Below are 26,379 nucleotides of genomic sequence, written 5' to 3'. Positions count from 1 at the left end.
ATTAGTTTCTTAATCAGCTCCTTAAATCTCCACTTTTGAGGGCAGATCTTTATTTCTTTGCAATCAAATCAAATCAAATCAAATCAAATATTTATTGTGGTCAAAGACCAGCATAGTTTCTTTGCAATGAGCTGTTACTTTTTAAAATGAAATGTGCAGCAGAGGAAATATTCAAAATATTCAAATCAAAATTGAGATATGCTTGCAGAAAAGAATATCACATCTTAAGTTAAACAGGAATAAGATGCACTTATCTACAGGAAAACTGCCTTATTATAATGCTCTGATTCGGTTGGTGAATTAAAATCAACCTGACTTTTTATCCTGTGTCTTCTCCCTGGTATAGACCACAGCAAGGGCCTTACCTGGGTATTTAGGCCCTCTTTAATTTGGCTTCAGGCTCTCTTAGTGTCTGTTGTTTTTACATCCTACAGCGCTCCAAGCATATAGCCAGTTCTGTATAATGCCATATTCAGTTATTGAAAATGACAATGGTAACTACCAAGCTACTTGGTACTTTGCTGTCTGTTGAAGTTGCCGTTACCCTTTCTCTGTAGTGCTTCAAAGGGCTGGTCTAAATTTATCCCAGATCCTCTGGCTACATGGCATAAATCCTGCCCAAACTGTATAACATCCTCTTCCCTAAACCAATTTTTTTCAGTGTCAAAAACAGCTACCTGTAGAGATAGTTGGAGGAGGAGTTTCCTATGCTAAAGTATCCTCTTCAGTCAATTTTGTAATTCCTGTGATATCTTGTGCTGACATAACTCATGCCAAGCATCAGATTAATAGAATACTTCATACATATAATTAAATGAATAGTATACATTCAGTTACAATGCACAAAGGCTGTACATAGTATTTTATATAAATTGTAAGAACAGAATAATAGCAGGCCAACATTAAAAATAATTCTTAAGGGGGGAGCGAGATAAGATGGACTTGGAATTTTATAACTTGTCCTATATACTCTACCTCTGCACTGTTCAGAGGAGATTTTTTTTATAGAGAATTGCAGTCTAAAATAAAGTAGGGAGGGTGGATGGTGAATTCTGTTTACACCAATGGATAACAATAATATTTTCCTGTTTGTAGCATGAAGCAGCCAGGAATGAGCTGAATGATAGACAGACTGAACTGGATGCCTTCACTAACAAGGGAAAACACCTCGTTGCAGAGCTGAAAAAGATTCCAAACTGTGATGCTGAACTGGTAAAAACTGACATGGACAGTACTGTGGACAAATGGCTAGATGTAAGTGGTACATTTGAAATTAAGTTTGGCTAGTTGAATGTTTCGATAAAATATAAACTAAAACAAAAGCTTTTTGTCAGGAACAGAATACTTTATTCTGAAATAGCTTTTCTGTTAGACAAAATTTGGATATTATAGCATAACACATTGCAATAATCATCATCAGCGTGCTTAAGTTGACTTTAACCATGATTTGCTGAATAAGCTACGGTGATGTTGTTTCCCTGTAAAGCTAAGGCAAAAGCAATGAAACCACCTTATAATTTAGCATTTTGAGTATCTTCTCGTTTTAAAACATCTTCTGCTCTCTTTCACCATGGATTTTGATCCATTACTACTTCAGTCAGTATTCTGTGGGTATAATTACTAGCAAGTTGATTCTTGCAGAAGTAATTTGAAACTGAATTGTTTTTACTGTATTCCACATAACACCATGTGGTTTATGGTGTTGTAGCATACATTTTAACATAATTAAGTTTATTTATTTATCTTTTCATAATTGAACAGAAACAAGTTTGTGTTTTTGAACCTGGTAGTTTTTGTTATCAGTTTCTCAGCCCATGGTTAGGGCACCATTTATACATCTACTCCAGAAGATAAGTTAATTGAAGCCTTTCATTTGATAGCAATTTAGTTGGGAAATAGGATTACATTAAATGGCATTTAATTGACAATTGATAATATTTTTCTTCTAAAAAATTTTAAGAATTGAGCAATTTTGAAAAAAAACTTTCTTTCATTTTGTCACACTTCTTTCTCAAATATGGTGAGGAAAATGGTATAATCTAGAACATCCTTGTTTAGCCATAAACAATATCTCTATGACCAGGAGTGGGAGACACTAACCTCACTAGATAGTTAATTAATGACAACTCATGGGATTCATCAATTGAGAGTTCTTTAATCAAGTAATAACCTAACTATCAGGTTGGTGATGGATGGGAGAGAGGCCCAAGGGCCCTTGGCTTTGGGGTCCAACAGGGCTTGGTCCTTTTCTCCCCTGCTGTTTAGCATCTATGTAAAGCCTCTGGGTGAGGTGATAGTTATTCACCTCTATTCCCTCACTGGACAGGCAATGTGGTGGATGTTCTGACTTAGTGTTTAGAGGCTACTAGGATCTAGATGAGGAAGACCAGGATCAGACTAAACTCAGAGCAGCTGCTTATTCCTCTCCCTTCTGTGAAACAGATTGCCTCCTGATATCCAGATGATCCCCTCCTTGCTGGACTTCCAAAGAGCCTTGACAACATTTCTCTTTAGGAAAGCATTTGAAGACAATGAGGATTGACCTGTGTTTGTTGAGTAGTGCCATTAGGGGATGTTTGTTTTGTAGACTATTATGATTTTTATTATTGCTTGATGTTTATTATTGTTAGAGCTCTTTGGAAATAAGTAGCATGCAAGCTATAATAGATTGGATTTAATAGAATGAAATGAAATGGTTTCTTTCATTGCTTAACAGGTTTCAGAAAAAATTGAAGACAACATAGATAAGTTGAGTGTTAGTGTGACTTTGTGGGAAGACATACTAGCAATCCATGATAATATTGAAGGATGGTGCAATAACTCCATCTCCCAGTTGAATGATATCATAAACAACTTGGCCAGCTGTCAAAGAACTGAAGTTTTCTTGGATGAATTTCAGGTGCCATGATACACAATATTTATTATTTCCTATTTTAAATTCTTAGCACACGATAAAATTAGGAGAACTGAGTATAGTATGATTAGATTTTCTAAGCTGGGTGCTTACATTTTTGTAGCAGAATGCCCTTCATTGTAAAAAATGTGTTTAATGAATATCTGCACACTGAGGACTTCTGGAAGATGAAGCCCATCTGTTGGCACATTACAGGCCCTCACTTAACAACTGCCCTGTTTAGTGGCCATTCAAAGTTATGATGGTGCTGAAAAAGTAACTTTATGACTGGTCCTCTCACTTATGACCACTGCAACATCTCCTTGGTAACGTGATTGAGACTCAGGAGCTTTGCAACTGGTGGGCATTTACAACCATTGCAGCGTCCCACGGTCACCTAATTGTCATTTGTGTGCTTCACAGCCAGCTTCCAACAAGCAGAGTCAATGGAGAAGCTGGCAGTAAAATCACAAGTTAGAGTCACATGATGTCTTGCTTAATGACCATGTCACTTAGTGACAGATTTGCCAGTCCCAATTGTGGTTGTTAAGTCAGGACTATCTGTACACAGAATGGTATAACTATTTGTTGTATATCTTTCAATTGGAGCAAGGGTGTGCCAGGAGCAAAAGATTTATCCTTGCACTTTATTCCAAGTGCAATATTTTAAATTTCCCCTGCATGAATAATGGCAAATGTTAACATATGACGGAGACATTCATTTTCCCCATGTGTTCTTTTACAGTCTCAGGTTAAGCACAAAGAACAGAATTTGGAGCAAATGAATTCAAAAATATATGAGCTTAAGGAGTTGGTAAATGCAGAAGAACTTCCACCAATTCTTCTGGTAAGATAGGCTTTTCTAGCTGGGGTGAGGAGCATCCTTTTGTTCTGGACTCTTTTTTCCTGCATTTTTTGGGGGGGCAGAGGGGGTTAAGAAGCAAAATAGATACATCAAATATCAATCTGGAAGCAAAATGGGTCATTTAAAAATAAAGGTATAGTTTTTCCATATTGAAATCTCTGTAGGGAATACAAAAGTACAGAAATCAATAGAGCTTGTACATAATTTTTATAAGCATACACATACATGTTTGATAGCAAAGAGTTACAGAAAAGTCTAGTGATTTTCCACTTTGATTAGCCATATTGACAGGTGTCTATCAATTTCTAGGTTTATAGGAAGTTGAGAGAATACTAGAGCAGTTCATTTCATTGTCTGCAGAAAGAATTTTGAGGTCCATTAAATGCCAATCCTTCTTTGTATTCAGGAACATTTCAGGAGGACATGAATATTCCTTTCCCATTCCAAATTTTTATAAAAATATAGAGCTAAAGTTCAGGACCAACTGCCAGCTTCAAAAACCATCTACTGCTGTATGGTAGAGCAGAGAAAGATCTATAAAAATATAAAAATCATGGTCACCTGATCAAGGACACTTTTCTTGTGGGCTGTGAAAAAAATACACTGTAATATTTTATTAGTAACCATCAATATATTATAAAACTTTTTTTTTTTTTGAGTCAGGCCTAAATAATAGCTGTAGTCTCTTTTACTTTTAGTGGGGTGGTTTGTCTAGTTGTTTCTGTTTAGCTAAAACAAGTCAAATATGTCTTTCATGTGTCTGTCAGTTTTATGAATTTATGTTGGAATAGTCTTTACTATTACTTTATTTTCAGTTTTAATAATTGCAGGACTTTAATGTATCTGTATTTGTTTCTAGTTTTTAGATGCTGATTTAAAGAAGAAGATGGTGCATAGCAAAGCAATGTACGAGATGGCTAAAGAAACTTTGAAGGATTTTAATTCTCAGAAGACACAGTTACATAACTTTGTTACTCAGATGGAAAACTGGCTTATCAGTACAGAAGAATCACTGTTAAACTGCATTCATAGTCAAGATCCATCGGGTCTTGGGACAGTCAATGTAAGTAGCGTAAAACCAAGAAACAGAATTATTGAGCAAATTAGAATATAGGGCACTCACTTTGTTATCAATCCCATAAAACAGACTTTGTGAACAAATTCACTATTTGCAGTCTTCATCAAACCTTCATTAGAGGTTAACTGCCATTTAATGGGAAACATAAAATGTGGGATGTCAGCATTAATGCTGTGCTTAAAAAAGCATTTATAATGCCCCAGATCACATGACTGTAACTAATGTCTTCTGAGCAAAATGTATCTGCCTCAGAGGAATACCATTTTTGTTTCTGTACATGAATTTCATCTATCTCCAAGAAAAATTAGAATTTCATACCGAGGAAATGAGCAGTTGAGAAAGTGTTCTTTTGTTGACAACATATAGATACAGCAACATGATATGGACTATTCTTTAATTTTAAATGCGGTACCTTTGGATTGCTTGATATTTTTTTTTTGATTTAGAAATTATTCAGCTTTCATCTTAATAGGCCAGTTTTGCCCTGACTGGAGGTTTTAGCACAAAGCATGGGACTCAGATATCTTGAAGTTTGGTAAGGTAGATCCATCAGCATTTCTACTCTAAAGCAGCTGCTAAGCCTTGGCTATCAGTCAGTGTTCCAAGGACTTCCCCCATTCTCAGTTTCTCTCCGATGTTGGTCCTTGGGAGGTGAGCCTCAGTCCATGGGATATAGAACTGGAAGGAGTCTTGAGGCCATCTAGTGCCATACCCTACTTCATACAGGAATTCATATTAAATCATGGATCAGCCACTGCTTGAAATACTCTGTGAATGCCTCCAAGTGGATAATTGGGGGGGAAATCCTAACATTCAGTTGGAATGTATTTTCCCATAACTTAAATCCAATATTCTGCATCCAGCTCCTTGGAATGAGAGAATATTATCTTAGCTTCTTCTGTGTGACATCATTTTCAGGTAGTATGGAGTCTGACTGATGCCAAATAATAATAATAATAATAAATAAATAAACTGTATTTCTGTTCATGCAACCCAAAATTGTGTGGGTTTTGTTTTATTTATTTATTGCAGACCTGTCACGTTCCTGACTCAAATTCATTTTATAATCAGTTATTTTCAAAAACCTTTTTAAGTACTATTGCCAAGTTGGGCATTCCTATTCTATACCTGTGCATTTGATTTCTGCTCAGTAAAGTACTTTTAATTTGTCAGTTTTAAATTTCATGTTATTTTTAGCTCATTTTTCTGGCCTGTCCTACTCATTTTGAAATTTATGTCCATCTTTTTTATGATTAGCTTCTTGTGGCATATGGTTTTTAGTGCCCTGGTATGCCTGCTGTTGTGGTAGTGTATGTCAGCAAATGGAAAGAGAAAAGGGACAAGGAGCTCAGTTCTGGCCTTGAAGGAGAGCTGTGCTATCACAAGGGCTGATGAGCTGACCTGGCTGCTAGCTAGAACTGTTGTGGGGAGATGTAGAGACAGCATCCCATTGGTCCAGCCTCGTATATAGGTGTTAGGGACTGGACCCCTGGGAGGACACCCACCTTCTCAGTTGCTGGGGGACATGCTGCCAGTCTGACTAAAAAATGGAGACAGAGAGAAGGAGTGGAGAAAAGGCGAGGAGAGAAAAAGACTGCGCAAAACAGAGTGGCTGGAGAGAAAAGTTGGAGAGTGAAGTTCTCTGAATGTGCAGAGCAGTTCGTGTTCCTGGTTGGGAAGGGAAAAGAAAGGTCCACAGGTGGCTTCCCTGGGAGAGGGGAAATGAAGACCCAGAGAGAGGCCATCTTCACTCTCAGAAGCCCAGAAACAGGGGAGGGAAACAGGGGAGGGAAACAGGGGAGGGAAACAGTAAAACAATTAGCAGGAGAGCTAGAGAGGAATAGTCTCCAGGAGAGAGACTGTATGATATGGAGGAATGACCTTGGGAGACGGAGGAGGGTAAAGATGCTGCCTAGGAAATGATCAGATAAAAAGTTGGGAGGAGCGCCCTCAGCTGCATAACGGGCACAGAAAGAAACTCAGAAAGAATCTTCCATAACTTATCAAGCTGTAAAAAGAGACAGCCGGAAATTTGTACTTTCAGAGTTGTAAGATTTTGTTAATGTAGCCTTACAATAAAGTAGAATTAGTTCACCTGGTCATGTTTCCTGTCTGGTCTACCTGGGAAGGCTGACAGAGACCTAGGAAGAAACCTGACACCAGGAAAAAACTGGAATGGTGTTGTATATACCTGTTGTTTGATAAGAAATCATGATGACATCTGAGAATAATTTTCAAGCCAGCTACCATATATCTCTACTTAATTATCATGCGATCATCCACAGTTAATTATCATGCTATCACCCATTAGTTTAGCTCACTAATCAAAATGGAGTACTACATGGAGAACTTTATCATATGCTTTGCTGAAATCAAGATATATTATATGGTCAACATTTCCACAATCTACCAGTAAGTTTTCCCATAAAAATATTTCAGGTAGGTTAGTATTATTCCTCATAAATCCATGCTGACTTCTAGTAAGTACCATACTGCTTTCAAGATTTATATAGAGAAATTGCTTTATAATCAACTCTGGAATTTTTCCAGGTACCAGCATTGGACTGAGAGGTTTGCAGTCTCTCATACCTCTTTTTTCTATTCTTGAACATGGGGACAACATACATCTTCCAGTCATCTGGTACTTCACCTGTTCTCCAAGATTTCTCAGGACAATACATAAAAGATTGTGGTTCGAGCATCAGCAAGTTCCTTCAGTACCCTAGAATGCAATTCACTTGGCCCTTTAAATTTAAATACTTTCACAGTAAACAGATACATTTGGCATGTTTCTGTCTGGCTTCAGTTCTACCCCTTCATCCTCTCCATCACAGTTTGCTGGTAGAAAATATATTATCAGAGAAGACAGAATAGTTCTGCTTTTTCTTTATTACTTATTAGCATTTTGCCAGCTTCATTGAGCTGACGGCATGCTGTTTTATGCCTCTTACATTTTGAAAGTACCTGAACATGCTCTTTTTAAGCCTCTCATTACAGAGAGAAGGTTCGTGAAAAAAAATCTCTCTGTAATGAGAGGCTATGAGTGCACTATCCAGACACCCATCTGTCTTCTTAGCTCACAATATGCTATTTAGCAAAAAAACAAACAAACCCGAGCATTTACAATGAGGATCCTGGAGGCCTATTTGAATGCCATCCATGTGTTCCATCTAAAACTCTGAAGAATTATTTTCAGCAGCTTAATTTGTATAAGAAGGAGTGATCCTAAGAGCCAGGATAAGGCAAAGAAAATAAACCACCATAGAGCTCTTCACAGTTGCAGTGCTTCCATTGGAAAACTGAGTCCAATATGAATCCTGTTGAACTTTATCCCTGACTGGGATAAATCAATTGTGCTGACAAACATAGTCATAAGATCACATGGACATGAAACTAGTCTTGTAATGGCATAAACACCACATGTGGAAATGCCCTTAAGTGGGAAAATGGGTGAGAATAGATAAGCAGAACAGACCATTGCACAACTTTTTGCAAGTTTGTGTTCTACTGGATTTTAGCTATATACTGTCTTAACAGTCAATAAAGTAGGTTTAAATAATGTTCTAATGTATTTAAATGCCCTAATAATATCATTTTTCCTTCAGAAAATACAGAAAGAGATTCGGCAACAGCAGAACAATTTTGATTCTACACAGGAACTGCTTAACAGCCTTTGCCGCAAATATCCATCCTTGGAGTTGGAAACTTTTGGAGGCACTATAACCTCACTGATAAAGAAGTATGAAACTGTGAACCAGTTGAGTTTGAAAACACAGGCTTCTTTACAGGAATCCCTAGAAAAACATTTCTTACGTGAGTTCTCATGGAGTTTAATAAATGAATCATGTAGCCCACAGGAATGTATGAAACTACTGGAGACAAATATGCCAGTATTAGTATAAAGTTTCCATTTATAACATTAATTCATTTTGGGTCTAGCTTTTCATATAATTCCTGTTACTGAAAGCACGTTTTATGGGTGTTTCCAAGTCCCCTACTGCTTGGTTTCATGGACACATCAGTAATTTTGAAAAAGTGTCCTGGCTATTACTACTATTGTGCATGTGTGTAGGGGCAAGCACAAATATTGGGAACATCTCTCACTTTTTACCTATGTGCACGAGTATGTGCTTTCATTGTGTGAGTGTACATGTATGCATGGACAAGTTTCCTCGCTTTCTCTAACAAATTTCTGTTGCTTCCTCTATGGATTCCACAATTTCATCCTACTACTTAGCTTCTTCATTTGCTTCCTCACTCCTTGTACTGTATTCCTTAGATCATTGGTTTACCTCGCCTCCCTATGACTTCTTTCTCTATCCTTATCTTAGGATAGAGGAATTAGGTAATCCATTTCAACTTTTATTTTCATTTTGTTATGTTTGTTTTCTTTGCAAAGGTACAGCTTGCGTTCTCTTGCCATCTTCTTTTCTATAGGCTTTTGTGAGGTCTCATGAGTCCAGAACCATTGTACCATTACTAAAATAGAACATTCTTGCTGAATTTTAAGTATGGAATATATAAATTAGCAGTATTGTATTGTATTATATTATAATGCCTGGTATCTACTTTTTTCCCAAAGAATCTATGCATGAATTTCAAAATTGGTTTTCTAGTCAGAAGATTGCAGTAAAAGACATAAATATTGCATCTGGGGACAGTAAAGCTATTGAAGCAAAACTCCACAAACTGCAGGTATGGTTGCAGGAATGAGTGAGTTCCACATTGCTGAGCTTGCAGACCTATCTGGGTAACATTAGGAAATAACTGAGCAATTCTTTTTGTGCTTGATATATATGCTGTCAAAACACTACCTTACAAAGGTCAAATACTGAATTTACATCACAGTGTGCAACAGACAGTATGCATTCTTAATTTCCTTTTATAGTTATTTCATAGAATTCTGATCCAAACCAAGAGTACTATACTGTTCAGGAAGATTAACTCTCTCTCTCTCTCCCCCCCCCAGCTGTTTTGAGTTCAAATTTCTCCCTTCCCCAAAGGTTAAAAAGGGAAAAATAAACTTCTTGATTTATAATTAGGGTGGTCCTAATTATCTAGTACAATCAATCTCTTTTCTTCTAAAGTAAACATAAACAAAAGATAAATTCAGCTGTATGCAGGTGTAATGTGTAGTCCCACAATATGTTTATATAAGATGGGTAGTGTTGAAAAAAGATCTATAAAATCCCTTTCAGACAAACAGAATGAATTGTCCAGAATATAAATAGTGTACTCTGATCTGAATCTGATCAGGTAGGAGCACTGGACTTCTGCAATTTGACTTCCACCCAGTCATTACAGTTTCTAGCTATAGAAATGGAGCAGTATCCAATGGCATATTTACAGTCCAAAGAATCAGCAGGATATAGGTCTGATTTCCAGTGTCCTCATTTCATACAGTTTGTTGTAGTGTGAGCCAGCTTGGTGTAATGGTTAAGGCGCCAGGCTAGAAACTAGGAGATTGAGTTTCAGGCCCGCCTTCGACATGAAGCCAACTGGGTGACCTTAGGCCAGTCACCCTCTCTCAGCCCTTGGAAGGAGGCAATGGCAAACCGCTTCCAAAAATCTTGCCAAGAAACTGCAGGGACTAGTCCAGGCAGTCATCAGGAGTCAACACTGACTTGAAGGCACTGATTAAAAAAAAAATCATACAGTGAAACATAAATCCCTTCTGGGTTTTCAGACTCTTTCTCACCACTAAAAGGTAGTAGATAAATAAAAGTTATCCACATAATTTCAAATGACCTATCAGTTGATATATAAAGCTTAAGTGTAAATATCATATAGTACTATAAAAATACATATTTGTACTGATAAAAACAACATTCCATAAAGTTATAGTAATAATATTAGCTATTTTTACAGTGTCAGCACTAGTGTTTGTACAATTAAAAAAAGGTTTCTTGAATGTAGAAGACTTATAAGAGGACTTATAAGCATATTGTTGGGATGTACTTACTTACTTACTTACTTACTTATTTATTTATTTATTTATTTAGTCACAAAGAACATTACATCATATATACACAAGTAATTTGCCATTTTGTTTCTCATTTATCCAGTCTGGAAAAATTCCATTGTAGCTTATTCCAATTATTTTTCTTATATCATCAACAAATATTACTACTCACCACAGATTAAAGTTATTATATGCATACATAAAGTAGTACCTGTACAGTTGTACTACAGTAGTACCTTCCTGAAAGTTAGATACAAGATGAAAGTTAGGTACAATCTCCCTTCATATCCATTTTTTCCTTCTCATTTTTCACAAATACATTTGTGTTATTTGTTTTATTCAGAAAGTGCTAGACTCTTTTAATGAAGGAAGGACTAAACTGGAATCAGCCTGCCAGGAAGGAGAAAATTTGTGTACTTACTTGCCTAAAACATCCGTGAATGGAATTCAAGACCAGATTTCTAAAGCTCATCAGGACTTTGAAGCATTTCTAAAACAGTGTTTGAAAGATAAACAAGTTTTGGAAGAATGCATTGCAGAGTTGGAAAGGTAGGTTTCAAATATACATGTTATATGTAGTATATCATGTTTATAAAAGTTTATTGTGGCCCTGGACAAGGATATTGCTCTGTGAAAGCCTGTAGATCCCACTCTAGAGGGTCATAACTATCGGATAGATGAAGCAGAGGAGCATTACTTACAGGGGAAACTTGCTTGCTTGTGACAAATCTGTCAACCTTCTGCTGTTTCAGCAGCTTAGATTATCGTTGTGTTGCAGAAGGTGTTCTCTGCCACTTCTTTCTTTTCCCCATGTCCAACAGATGTGAGGGTTTTATGATGTTTTAGGGACTTGATGTTCAGATTTAGAATATCTCTTGCAGAGAATGTGTTTATTAAATAAAACTAAGTAAAAATTAAGATGTGTAGCTAGGCTACTTATAAAAATGGGTAAAGCAAATAAAATAGCTACTCCTTATCCACACATACCCATGTAATATATACCTGTGTTGCCTTATGCTGTTGGGGGAGCTAGTTTTGCAGTGACCTTCCAAAGGCTTGAACAAAAATTTTGCCCAGCCATATTATCTAGGAATTGTACTAGAGATGTCAGGGAATTAGCCTAGAAAGTTATGCATGGAAATATGTGCTCAACTACTGAACCATGGCCTATCCAAAATACCCAAATTAAATTGTTTGTAAAAATACAAAATCATCTCATATGGTTCAGTGCTGTAAAGATAATTCATAATCATTTTAAATCATTCTTGTTAAAGGAAACAATGTGAATTCCCTCCCCCTGCCATGAAAATTATATCATCAACAAATCTGATAATGATTTTCTTGTCTATATAGTCATCGCTGACATTTCTTGTTAGTTCTGTTATATACTGTATGATTTGTTTCTATTCTAGCTATAGGATCATTGCTACCTTCTTTTGAGACCTTGACCATAAAAACTCTAGTTTGAAGCATTGGAAAATTCAGTGCTGACTGCCCATTCATTCTGCTATTTCTATCTGGCCATCCACAACTACAGTTTCAGAGTATAACTTAAAAAAAAAAAGTAAATAATGGCCAGTACAATTGCAAAGTGAATGTTCTGTAAGATGTATTATTGCATTTTTTTCTATTTCAACCTAGAGATTTAGAAGATAATATTTCCAGTAAAAATGCATAATCTTATGTGTGGTGGAAACAAGGCAGTATTGAGTGTTCATTTTTGCATGATCAGAAACTCGTAATAGAGGGTTGGCCAGCCATCCTTCTTGCCATCTGCTGTTTGGAGAGAAGCTCCTGCTTTATATGTGGAGAATCTCTGAGTGATTTGCAACCCTACTTAGAGCTTTCCACCCCTTATATGCATGAGAACAGGGAGACAAGGCTGTTGGTGATATGCAGTGGAAGAACAGAAGCACAATGGCCCTACTTTGCTGCTCACATAATTATCATATGAAAGTTTAATTGCTTGAAAACAGTTTCAGGAGCAAACTTTGCAGTATCTTCAATTTCTTCATTGACTGTGATAATAATCGCAGTTTAGAATTGGTAAAGTTCCAGAATCACAATAATTCTCATGGTCTTGTTTGCCATATTTAGATCCTTGTTAAGTATTTTTAGAACACTTACAGTTATAGTGAAGTACTTTGTCACTGCTGTTCAAAAAGACATCCATATTTTTAAGATACTTCTAGATGAAGTAGATGCATGTTGCATCTTGTATTTATCTGAAAGTAGTTGTACTGTTACGTTTTGTTTGTTTTATCCAGTTTTGAGGACCAGTGCAAGAGTTGGAGTTTATGGCTTCATGAAATGGAGGAAAGGGTAAACACCGAAGCTCTGGGTGAAAACAAACAGCACATCCCAGAGAAGAAAAATGAGTTACAGAAAGTAGAAGGATTTTTGGAAGAACTTCTGCTTGCAAGGTATAAAACCATATTTATTAACTATCTCTTCTCTTTTTATTAGCAGTATGATTATAAAAATGACCCTATATTTTGTTTATGTATTTCAGCTGTTCTGAAATACAGCTTCAGAAAACTATAACTCTGTAAGCTTCATTATTTACAGAAGTCAATAAATAACTGAAGTTTGAATTTGGTTCTAACATTGAACTATTTTATTAAGCACAGTTCACATTATTGCATTAGGAAATAATTGAAAGTAGATCACATATTTGAAAGTAAGGAATGTAATTTTCATACTCATTTTTCTAGTATCTCTGAAAAAGAATGATTTCACTATAATGCACATTTAAAGCACAGATTCAGCTTTGCCATTTTTTCAGCTGTATTCACCTCTCACTACAACTGATTGATAAGTGTTTATCTTGTTGCTGTTAATTAGTCACATCATATGAAACAAGCAACAAGGTAGCAGTTTAAGTTGCCTGAGTGTTAGTGCTCATATCATGTTCTAGTAGGTCCCAAGTTTTTATATTTATAAGGATTGTGATTTTATCTGTTGTGGGAAGCTACTAGCTTTCATATCTGAACCATATTTAAATATCTTCCTGCAGTAGCATGGTTTGTCCATATTCCTTCATAATTATATATTTATCCATGCATTTATAACTCAGGGTTGTTGTTTTTTTACATCTTACATACTTTCTTTAGAGAATCCTTCGATAAACTTTCTCAGAAGGCACAGTTTTTAGGTGAGAAAGACTACAGCACTGGAATGGAGGTCCGTCTGGCTTCTCAGCAATTTTCTGCTTATCAGAACTTAATCAAGGAAGTAAAGGAGAAATTGAGGCTCTCTCAGATAGCCCTCCAGGATCACCAAACTTTGGAAGAAGCTCTGCAGGATATGTGGACCTGGGTGAAGGATGTTCAAGAAAAACTTAGCCATGCTGAGGGCACCCTTGGGAACAAAACAACCTTGGAGAAACGACACTTGCAAATTCAGGTAAAATAGCAAAAGAATAGAAGTATTGGCATGGAAGAACTTTTGTCTTAATACCCCTCTAAAGTTTAGGTAAAACTGAAACTGTTCCCCATAATCAGTGATTGACCAGCCAGGACCATACGTATGTTAGCTAAATTATCTTTCCATCAAATCTTCTTTCTACTTTGCCCTTTATAATTACTTTTATTTTTAAGTCTGATTATATTATATCTGGATAAAAGTAATATGGAACATCTTCAGAGAGTGAACTCTGGCATCATTTTAACACCAGAGCTACTCTGATATCATCATGAAATGATGATGGTCATCATCAGTGGTAAAAGATCAATCCAATATTGATTTCAAAATAAGAAAATATCCATTGAGTTTGTGTCACCAAGCAGCCATCTATTCCCAAAATATTATTTCAAGATCATTACAAAGTCTATCATAATATTTTTAGAAATATATAATGCCAAATATTTACATAATTTTATAATGGTAATCCTCTAAGGGACAGTCAACAGGATGCAAGAATCTAGATTACAATATTGTCCATGGACAAAGCTACATGGATAAAACCTTTTCCCTTTGTCATGCCTATAGTGCAGCTAAAACCATGCAAAACATGGTGGATAGGTATTCTTTTTCTCTATAAAATATTGAACTGGAACTTTAACCTTCTTTTGTGTCCTAGGAAATCCTGTTAATGAAAGGGGAAGGAGAGGTCAAGTTAAACATGGCCATTGGCAAAGCTGAACAAGCCCTTAAGTCAAGTAATGAAGAGGGGCAGAAAGTGATTCAGAGCCAGTTGCAAACATTAAAAGATCTCTGGAGCAGCATTATCAGTACCTCAGTGAGCTGTCAAAGGTAAAACCTTTATGTTGCTGCTTAATTCTGGTAATTTTCTTCATTCAGAGAACACTTTATGATTTCCTGAATCAATTTTCCATTGTGTAAAAGATACTGCTTAAAACCTAAGATAAATGAAAAGGGGAAATTCATAAAAGGGTTAGGGTTAGGGTTCCTGCCTCCTCTTCGTTTGATTGTACTTTTCACCTCACCAGAGAAAAATAGGACCTTCCCAAAAGTGTAGGGCGAGAGATGGAGATCTCCTGAAGGAGGGAAAAATTGCTTCAAATCCAGCATTAAGTAGAATGAATTAAAGAAATGGCAGGTATTAGCTTTCATCCCCCCAACAGAAATGTTGATAAGAAAAGGTGAGAGGGAGGGAGGGAGGGAGGGAGGGAATTATTATATAAAATATACAGAAAAATACGTTAAGCCCTTTTTCAATCCTGAATCAGTTGGACAGCCTTTTCTTCCTTCCCCCATACTTACAATACGTCCTTATTGCTTATCTACAAATGGAGAATCATACTGGGGCAAATATTTTGCAACATACCTGATGTTTTAACTCAATTTATTTCCCTAAAAGCTTTTCCGATTTTGATTTCAATGTGTGTTTCTGTTAACTAAGCTTGTTGGAGTTTGTGATAAATCAGTGGAATTGCTATCTGGAGAAGAAAAGCCAGCTGGATCAATGGTTGGATTCAGTAGTCCACAGAGTGGAAGAGCCTTTGGAACCACAGAATGGCCTAAAAGAGAAATTTTCCCAGCTGGACTGCTTCCAAACTATTGTTTCAGAAGTGGAAGAACGTTCTAATGACTTAGATCAGCTCATAGGAAAAGTCAGAGAATTGCATGAGAAGACACAGGATGATTCTTTTGGAGAAACTGCTCAAGAGGAGTTGAAAACAAAATTCACAAATATTGCAACAGTTGCCAAGGTGAATATTTTGTAATATATATGCCACCCACAATTACAGAAGTTTTAATCAAGAAGATCTCAAAGTTACAATATAATGATGCTAATACAATTATATTATACAGTCAACACAATTACATGAGTTACCAGTGAGTCCGTGACAGGATTCACACATCATGCTAAACTGTAACGTGTTTTTTAAAAAAATCAGCTGAGGTTTGAAGAAAAAAATTGTTTCTGTTCCTTAAACACAGTATTGAACACAACCTCTTTTTGATTTACAGGAAAAAATGAGAATAGTGGAAGATATTGTCAAAGACCATTTGCTATACCTTGATGCAGTGCATGAATTTTCTGATTGGTTTCATTCAGCAAAAGAAGAGCTTCACCGCTGGTCAGACACCTCAGGGGATTTGTCTACCATAACGAAAAAACTGGCCAAAATCAATGTGAGAAATTGTTTCATAATTTTATTATTAACTTTTGTATGTGTGTGTTAAGATATCGGCATAATGAGTTTTAATGATAGAAAACACGCTAACTACTTTGGAACCAGCACTGGCTGGGCTCTTCCAGTTCCCCAGTTCATCTTCCTGCAGCAAAATGAAGGACACTGAGTTTTGCCTTGTTCTCTTTCCCCCAGTAATCCTTTGCACAGGAACATAGGGAAGAGGGGACTTTTGCAAAAAAAAAAAAAAAAAAAAAGGCTTTATTTTGCTAGTGGGATCCCTCTATTAGATTAAAAGTCTTGTGTAGATGGAAGGAGCCTTTTGTCCATGGAAAACAACCATTAAAGCCAACCTATTTTTTTTACATTCAGCTGAGCACATAGCTTCTATTTCAGTTATGTTTATAAGGACTGCCTCTTTAGCTAAACAGTGAGTATGAAGTAAATCAAAATGGCAATTATATAGCAATACAGAAGAAACTGTGAAATAACTTTTCTCCCCAAATCCAGTTTATATGCCACATAACAATGTTGCCACTTTATCTAATACCTAAAACAAAGCATTATATAAAATGCTTAATATAAGAAAGTGGTTCTTTTTCTCATTAAAAATGATACTAAATACTGGGCAGACTTTTTTGCTATATCCCCCTTCTTCTGAACTTCTATCTCAAAACTGTTTAGCCAAGCCGATGACACTTCTAGAGCAACCAGATACCTTGTTTATTTTAACGAAATCCAACTCAGTTCTGTGTTTTCAGAGAATGTTACTTTTTTCCTGTTGGATTCTAAATGTCTTTCAAATATTGACTGTTGCTAGTTTATGCGTGGCTTTGTTTTGTTTTGTTTCTGCCTGTGCTTCTGTTTTTACCTTTCCCTTACATTTTAGCACAGCTTGCATACGCTTTTGGTGAAACTGCCGATGGTCGTGGAGCGAGCTGTTTAACGGCTCTGTAAAAATGCTACATGTCGCTTGTTCAGCTGAAGTGGATCCCGGCCATTTCAGTTACCATGGTGATATTCCATTGCAGGAGCTGATAGATTCCAGGAAGACTGGTGAGGGTCGCCTCCACAGGATCCAGACGCTGGCTCCTGTTGTGAAAAAGAACACAACTGTTCAAGGGTGCAAAGACATGGACGCTGAAATGCAGGCCCTCCAGTCTGACTGGAAGCAGTGGGAAGAGAGTGTTTTCCAGTCGCGAAACGGGCTGCAGGAGCTGGAGAGCCAGATGGCGTGGTCAGAGCAGGAGTTCACAGCGCAGGCTGTTCATCTGGAAGAGGCCTTGCAGCACTTCAGCACGTTGCTTGCAACCTGGTCTGAAGGCCTGACTCCTCTGGATAGTAAGCACACAGACAAAGAGCTTGTGGAATGCTGGCACCGAGAAAAGGTAAACTGCTTTCTTTCTGTTTGAGCCAGTCCTACACTTTGTGGGGGAGGAGGGAGAAGTTGCTACAGACCAGAAGAGAGCCCTCACTTGCACAAAAACAGCATAGAACACAAGAATTGCAAAACAAAAACTTTAAATGCTCTCTCAGCTGAAAGCTTAACATTGCTGGACTGGCACGCATGGCATTTTGGGTCTCCAGGGTGGAGTCCAGAGGAGGTGACATACAGACACCTCTCTGTGCCTGCTCCACCTAGCTTTTTACTTTTTTTTTTTTTTTAAGTATGTATTTTAGCTCCAGAAACTGGAATATTTCAAAGCAATGTGCCAGCTTCCAGCAGCATCTTTATTTCCAAAAAATTCCTCTGTTTCCCAAATGGATCTCATAAGCTATCCATGAAAGTAAAAATGATGGGTGGCTGCTACATTTCAGCACTTTGATGGGAACTGTGTCCATTTGCCCAGAGAACAGACAAGATAGGAAGGAGCATCCTGCAGGACGTGGCTGGTCATGTTGTGAAAAATGTGTGCTTCATAACTTTCTATCTCTTAGGGTGCACCCACAATATATTTTCAAAATTCCAGATGTATCCATTAGCGATTAAAGTTTCAGGACGCCTGCGCTATATATAAAACTGCAGGATGTTATTAATGTTGTGGAATTATTTCTCAGCTTCCTGTGTGTACTCATGCTGCATTTCATTGTTCTTTGTAAAAAATAAAAGTGGGGCCTTTTAGCAGAAATAGGATATAGAAGCCTATTTAATTCAGTTTTCCAAGATGCTTTCACCAATGCTGTGCAGAAGTCTCTTGTCTGGTGAAAAAAATACTTCTTTTTTTAAGCCTTAGGGTAATTTAAAATGTATTTTACTAGATTGCTTGGTTTTTGTGGGATAGCAATGGGTGTTCTTTATTTTTCCAACTTCTACAGCATCCCTGCTTCCTGCCCATAAGAAAAGCTCCCTCCTGATATTTTGCTTTGGAATTTAATCAAAGGACAAGAAATTACTGTAGGGAGGTTGAACACTGCTAAAGAAATTACAGTACAAGGGAAAATAGGACTTTTATACACTATTGTGACACTTTGTAGTTAAAGTAAGTGTGAGAGCATTATACCCAGCCAATGAGAATTGGACTGAAATCTTCCTCTTCTTAGCAGGAAAAATTATAAAAGCAATCATTTGGCATCAAACTAACCCTTAATGGCAAAATAAAATGTGGAAAATGAAGCTGGTCATGCCATGAGTCTCCAAACAATTTAGATTATTAAAATAACTTCCATTCCATTTAAAACACTGTCTCAGTAATTGTTTCTCTTATTTCATGGGTGCATAAGAGAAAGGCCTTCATTTTAGAATGGGGGGCATCATGTGGATAGGACATGGAACAACACTGGTCAAAGCAGGAATTAGTCTCATCTTTGTTCATGCTAATTTTTCCATTACTTCTTTCTAACTTATCCAATTTTAAAACCATGAAATTTCATTTCAGCTTACCTAAAAACAATTGGCAGTGGGTGAGGAAGGAGGTGGGAACAACACAAAAAGCCTTGAGAAGCTGCAGTTTTGCAGTTATGCTCTCTGAAAACATCTTCCTTAATAGAGTTGCTGGGTTTTCAAGAAGAGAATGTCAAAATTGTTTTAAATTGTGAATATCATTCGTAATTTCTTATTGTGTTCATCATGTATAAATTTGGGCAGTAGAAGAAAAAATGTGGTTTATTATTTTTATTCAACAAATTCCATGATTATTCATTTAAAAAATGCTTACGAGGGTAGGGTTTGACTTTATTCTAACTTTGGAAGTGATTCTTTTGGCTGAAAAGGTTGATTGAGGTAGATATAACTAGCTTATTTCTCAGCTTTAGCTAATAACTTTACCTCCATAGTTTAAACCTGATCCCACTGATTAATCAGCTGAACATTTAGTTCGTTAATCAGTTCATGAATTTATGTATTCAGAACAAAGTGTGGTATTAATTTTTCCTCTTAATATTGACCAGAATACATGCATAAATGCAATAAAAACAGATTCACTTGCTTCAGCGAAACATAATCAGTGTAGCCTATATGAGTTCATTCCCATATGAGATTCCATGGTTTGTTGAACTCTATTTGCTAAAAAGCAGTTTAAAAAGCATTTTCTTATTGTATGTGTCATTTTTGAATTTTTGTCTACCAAAAAATAATAAAATCTGCCTGGTTGACTTGGCATCTTTTAAAACTACAGTCTGAATACTTTTATCTAAAATTGGTGTAAAATTTGCCTTGTCAGATCATGAGTTTGACTGACTGTACCTCCCCTCAATCATGTCAGATTATGTGTTTGACTTCAGTGACTCCCTGAAAGAACTGCTTTCAGGACCTCACTTTAAGAACTGCTGATCCAGACCAAAATGTAGCAGATTCTCAGGTGAGAGACAACAGTTTAGTTGGGATGCTTTTCTACCAATTGACCTTGGCTTATTAAAGGGAGCAGTCCCATTACTGTTTCTCAGGCTTTTGCCTAAGATCTAGTGCAGTGTTAATTCATCATAATAACTGTATTATTACAATTCATTACACTATCAAACTTTTAAAAACTGTATATAAAAAATGGTGACAACACTTTACCGTTAGTGCTACATAATCATGTTATAGTTTTTTACTATGGTTTTGTTTGTTAAAGGAAACTCTGGATGCCCTAACGAAGGCAGAGTCCATTAATGATGACATTAAGACTCAATTAAATGATCTTTGTCGGTTTTCCAAAGATTTGAGTACCTATTCTGCAAAGGTATCCCAGTTATTTAAAGAATATAACAGGTAAGTTTCCGTCTTCTATAGAAGGCTATGCTGTATTCACATCTATATTGTGCAGCTTTGTTATGATTACTATTTAAATGTGTTTCAGAGCAAATTAAAACATTACAAAAGCACCAAAATAAAATGAATCCCTTTTTATGCTAACAGATGCCAATGTAGGGGTTATTCTTTTGTTCTGATTTACCTCATGAAGAACTCACTTTTTTTTTGTATATATATTTTTTGTATATATTTTGTATATATATATTTTGTGTATATATATATATATATTTGTATATATATATACATAGACTTATCCCCGCCCATCTCCCTGCAATGGGGGACTCTGGGCAGTTTATATCAACTTAAAACAATAAATACATAATTAAAATTTATAAAAGACAGACACATCCACACAAATGGAAAGAAGAGGAAAAAGTCCAAGAGGCCAATGGAAGCCACACTAGGCCTCTAGGGGGCTAGCCAACCCCATTTCTGACAACCTCCCTCCCCGCCCCAGGCCAGATGGCAGAGCCAGGTCTTCAAATCCCTCTGAAAGGTCGGGAGTGAGGGGGCCTGTCTCACCTCCGGGGGCAAGATGTTCCAAAGGGCGGGGGCTACAGCAGAGCTGTACACATAGCTCTGTTACATAAAATACACTGATGTTAACTTCATACATCACCTTTTCTCAACCTGATGACCTTGAGATAAGTGCATGTTCAACTCTTAAAATCCCTGGGCCAGCATAATCATTGGGATAAAGCCTAATGTAGTGGTTGTCAACTTTTTTTCCTGGGTCATTACAATGTTAGTGAAAGTTTTTGAGAACCACCATATAAACCAGGGGTAAGCAACATAGTGCTTGTGGGTACTATAAATATATGCCCATGTGGCATCTGCAGGACTGCGTGTGTGTGTGTGTGTGTATATAAATAAAAATAAAATAAAATCACTAATACTTGCAATTTTTTGGTGAAATTGGTGTTCTTACCAAAATCTCATGAGATTTGAAATAAAATTTAGCAATTTTTAAAGAATGTATTTTCATTTTGTTGCCCACATCAGAAATTACTTTTTCATTATCCATCACCCTTATTTGAAAGGCAATCACTTGAGAAATTGGTGCATCATGTGAAAAGTTGTAGCCACTTCTTTCTTTCTAACATAACCCTAATCTACATTTTCATTTGGCTAACATGGTACCTGAAGTCTTTGTCTACAAGCTTCAAAGGGGTGCCAAAGTAAAGAGCAAGCCTTGCAACAGAGATTCAGGACAGTCTTCAGAGATTTTCAGCAATGGCTGGTCAATTCCAAAATCACCACTGCCAAATGTTTTGATGTGCCTCAAAATGTCAACGATGTTGCAGCTAACATACAGAAAATACAGGTAAATTCTTCAAATCCGATACAGCATTTCCAGAGCATTGATAAAATGCACTTAGTGGAATGTTTCTATCTGAACCATGTTACAGCATTATGAAAGGAATCTGAAACCGAAACCATTATATACTCTGTGGGCCTTGGCAATAAGTTAATTTTCCATAGCATTTTCTAATAAAAATGACTATATTCAGATGGGTGAGCTAGTAAATTGATGGTTGTTTCCCCTGTTTTCTTTTTTGAAGTAGCTGTGAAGTCAAAAGATTATGCTTTCATTGTAGATGGAACACAACTTGTCATGTTATCTGAATACAGAAAAATTATGGGTAATTTTAATGTAATTATGTTTAGTAGAAACAAGCCAGCCTCAATGCATTGCTTATGAAATTGGATTACTTTTACTAAACTTCATAGTTAAGATTTACTTTAGTTTGGGAACCTATTGTACCTGTGGGGAAACTTACAGTTCTCTCCATGAGGAAGAACGAGTGAAGAATGAGACCCTCTGGTGAGATTCATTTTTGAAAAGCTAAGTTATATATAAGTTTCCTATGTTCTGTGGAGCCTTCTGACTCACACCACAAACACTCATAGATTCTCCCTTGCCCTTAAGTATTATTCTGCACAATCATGATTCTGCAAGTGTAGATTGTATACAAGGATAACTTTCCTTATGTGCTTTCTTCCCTAACGCAGCTGGGTTCTTAACAGCTTACAGAATAGGTACTTGGAGAACCACTGAGAACCCAGTATTTATTTATGTTTGCATATGAGCAAAATGGGAGGAGTATATGTGTTCTGTCCTCTCCCAACTCTGACCCAGCACTGAAGTGTTCCCTGGACAAGAGTGTGGCCTTCAAGCCCAAAACATTTTTAATCACTGTATTATGCCTTAGTGCAGGGGATTTGGAATTTCAGGGAGTGTGACAATTTTATGCACTGAGTTAAATGCTTTTTTTAAGTTCAATTTGTTCACCTGCAGTATTGTATGTGGTTCAATGTGTGATTCAAAAATTAGAAATTAGACTTTTTCATCTTCAAATGTGATATTACTTTTGTAGGGTGTGCAAGCATTAATCAAACATTTCCTAGGTGTGTGGGGCATAGAAGAGATTGGGAACCACTGCCTTAGTGATACAACCAAATTTTCTTTGTATGTGTTAATGAATGCGATAAAGAGAATTAAGCAGGATGGAGGTTTCTATTGATATAAATAGAACATCAAGACCTAAAAAGGTAATTAAAATATGTTTTTAGATGGAGAGTAGGATCTCCTCTTTCAGCTTCCAATAGTTTGAGAGGAACTTTCTACATCCTCGTAATAGGGTACATGAACAGCATAAGTTACAAGTTTTTACTTGTTAGGTTTAGCAAATGCTGTGTTTGTACATATTGCTTGCCACTTTTATCATTAGTCTATCTATGTGTGTATTTTGGCTTAGGAATTCTTATCTGAAACTGAAACTGGTCAACATAAATTAAATTTAGTGGTGTCCAAAGGAGAACTGTTAAGTTCTATACTACCTAAAGAAAAAGTTAAATCCATTCAGACCAAAATTGTTGCAGCTAAAGAGGACTGGAAGAAATTTATTTCCACTCTGCACCAGAAGGAAACAGCTTTAGAGGTATGAGATCAATTACAAAAGAAATTATCAATTAAAACAGCTTTTTGACTTTTCATTCTAAATGTACTTGTGCTTAATTCTATATTAAACCTAATTGATGGACATTATATTGCTTTTATAAGGTTTTTAAAGCCATTTTGATGTTGAGCACTTTTAACATAAATACATTTCAGAAAATACAGAGAAGAATCTCTGAGAATGCTTATTAAAGCCAGACAGTTTCCTGAAATATAAAACTATCCTTATAGATAGGTACTCAAATTCCTTTATTGTGTTTTACAGATTAATAACCACTGTTTGGATTATGTTTGGAATGGGCTGGGAGACAATATAGCCAGTTAATATTGGGAAGATACATTCCATATGTCTGGCCAGCCAATTTATCTTTTAATTAACTAGAGATTCTGAATGAACTTTAAAGGTAGTCTTATGTATATTCTGATTCAATAGTTTGGGCATTATCAAGCCAGTCAGTAGGGAATATTGGTTCTTCTGCCTAAGCAAAGGAATATGTCATCTGTAACCTGAGCATCCCATCCATGACAACGTTGGATCTGATAGCACCTCTGGACACTGAACCTTACAGTGAGAATACTGTATTCAGAATTATAGGCTAATAATGAATGCCCCCCATCTTGATGTTTTCCTAGAATTTAAAGGTCCAGATGAAAGACTTCGAAACAAGTGCTGAACCTCTTCAAGATTGGTTAAATAAAACCAAAGAAATGGTGCAAGGGAGTAATAATAATCTGCATGACCTCCCCACTAAAAGGAGAGAGCATCAGAAACTACAGGTAATATTAAGATATGCTCCATTCTGTTTATTTAAGCATGTTTTGGGCCATAATATTTCTTTAGGTCATGTTTTAGGTCCTTATCTTCTACATAGGCTGATTCAGATGATCAGTTGAAAGCATGGCCAATGACCATTTTATCTGTTGTGGGAGAATCTGGCAAATCCCGTTTCAAAGTCCAAATCTTTTTGAATAGCAGACTGTTCAATACAGTACTGCTGTGTGCTTTATTACTGCAAGGGTATATTTAATTGGATAGTGCAAAAAAATAAAATAAAATAAATCCCCTACTCTTCGCAAAGCAAAATGTTCACAAAAGGTCCAGGCAATATCATGGAGAAAGAAGGTGGCCTTATCCACGTTTAGCACTTTGAGAAACAAAAATTTCAAAAGTCATGGATGTATCTGCAGCTGACTCATTTATTTATAAAGTTTTTGACTTTATAATCACAATGTTAAACATGGAACCCAAAATAGCACGTGCGGGAGAGAGAAAACATTGATCAATAACAACAATCCAGGCTTCGCACAACATTTGTAACCTTAATTTATTTATTTATGTCATGGCCATTTTATTGTACTTTTCATTAACAAACACTGTGATTAGATTGCTAAAAAGCTGCTTGAAACTGAAGCACTGTCTGGAGGAAAGTTATGTTAATCTCCCTTCAGAAGAAATAATTACACATTTGTCACACATCAAACTGATCATCAGGAAAGGCTTAGCATGTCCAAGTCCTTCAACAGAACTTTGCTGATGACTACCCGTCTACCTTCCTTGCTGCTTGATTTCTTTGTGGCTTGCTTTTTTTTACATTCGTACTTAACAGAAACGTGCTTATGCTTTGCAGTCTGTCCTTGAGGAAATAAAATGTAATGAGCCTCAGCTCAACAGGCTAAAAGAAAAAGCTCAGCAGCTTTGGGAAGAACAAGCTGCCAGCAAAAACTTTGTGCACAGAGTGTCTCAGCTATCATCTTTATATCTTGCTCTGAGCAATCTAACAAAGGTAATGCTCCTATCTCAATGTGCTTTTATGCAGCAAATCTAGTGAAAAATAGAAGCTTGCCTTCTGAAATGCTGTGTATCTGTTTATGAAAAGCTTTCTATCTGTGTTTTAAAAGCAGTGTGGTTAAAGGCAGGATTGTTAAAAATAGTTATATACCCATGACGGGGGACGTGAGGTGTTAGAGAAAGATTTAGCAAACCAGTATTTTATTGCTACAGGATTGTTCCTCTACATTTGTGGAATGAGTGGCCATTCAGCCCTAGAGCAAGTAAGAGAAACATTATATTAAGAAACAGGATAGACAGGTTGTGTATCATTTTATGAGAAGGAAATATTGTGGACTTTTAAATTGATAAATCCAAGGCCTAACCAGCAGAAGAAAGAAGAATGCAGTGCTCATTTAATGCGTGCTCTCCCAAATGGTTATAGAATAGAGATCTTGGTAGGTCACCAGAGTGCCATTCTGTTGATATATAAATAATGCATGTCAGATTAAATAAAATTTGCATACTACATAATTAGCAAGGGCATCCAGTGTGTAAGTATCTTTAAAAAATATTTATATTATATTATTTGTACTGAGAACGATAAAGTTCCATAAAAAATATTTATATTATATTATTTGTACTGAGAACCATAACTTCTTGTCACATGTGATGGTTATAATTGCAACAAGGATTTTAAAAATGCATTTCTTTCCATTATGTCAAACATGGTATATGCACATTAATTATTCGGGCTGTGCAGCACTTTGGATTTGAAGACCAAAAAAATTCAGGGGCACTTACATAGCACCTGTTTGCAGCTTATTAAAGCATTAATAAGCACCATTTTTTTCCCAGCATCACACCTCTGCTCCCCACAGCTGCATTGCAGTCCTCCCAAAATATGTGTTTGGTGTAAGAAGTTGCAGACAGGTGCTACAAGAACAGCCTGTAGTACTTCCAAACATCTTTTTGCCCTTGAATCCAAAGAATCACACAGCCATATTGATAAGATATACCAAA

General features: G+C 36.4%; 1 protein-coding gene across 1 annotated transcript in view; it reads left to right on the top strand.

The window, feature by feature from the left end:
• Nucleotides 1–26,379, top strand: part of SYNE1 (spectrin repeat containing nuclear envelope protein 1) — a 246,712-nt gene that overhangs the window by 52,599 nt on the left and 167,734 nt on the right. Inside the window, exons 32-49 of the mRNA XM_088142170.1 lie at nt 1,096–1,254; nt 2,717–2,899; nt 3,639–3,740; nt 4,618–4,821; nt 8,442–8,649; nt 9,419–9,531; nt 11,142–11,347; nt 13,066–13,221; nt 13,912–14,203; nt 14,880–15,052; nt 15,663–15,972; nt 16,235–16,399; nt 17,430–17,786; nt 20,451–20,587; nt 21,776–21,953; nt 23,389–23,571; nt 24,222–24,365; nt 25,217–25,372. Of these exons, the coding sequence (XP_087998296.1) occupies nt 1,096–1,254; nt 2,717–2,899; nt 3,639–3,740; nt 4,618–4,821; nt 8,442–8,649; nt 9,419–9,531; nt 11,142–11,347; nt 13,066–13,221; nt 13,912–14,203; nt 14,880–15,052; nt 15,663–15,972; nt 16,235–16,399; nt 17,430–17,786; nt 20,451–20,587; nt 21,776–21,953; nt 23,389–23,571; nt 24,222–24,365; nt 25,217–25,372 (3,426 nt within the window). The remainder of the gene's footprint in view (nt 1–1,095; nt 1,255–2,716; nt 2,900–3,638; nt 3,741–4,617; nt 4,822–8,441; nt 8,650–9,418; nt 9,532–11,141; nt 11,348–13,065; nt 13,222–13,911; nt 14,204–14,879; nt 15,053–15,662; nt 15,973–16,234; nt 16,400–17,429; nt 17,787–20,450; nt 20,588–21,775; nt 21,954–23,388; nt 23,572–24,221; nt 24,366–25,216; nt 25,373–26,379) is intronic.

This window comes from Python bivittatus, unplaced genomic scaffold (genome assembly GCF_059951505.1).
Source record: "Python bivittatus isolate LINGU-HERP-01145 unplaced genomic scaffold, Pbiv_v1 ctg000020_np1212, whole genome shotgun sequence".
NCBI classification, from domain to species: Eukaryota; Metazoa; Chordata; class Lepidosauria; order Squamata; family Pythonidae; genus Python; species Python bivittatus.
The sequence above is the reverse complement of the archived record's forward strand: the minus strand, read 5'-3'. Positions and strand labels throughout refer to the sequence as shown.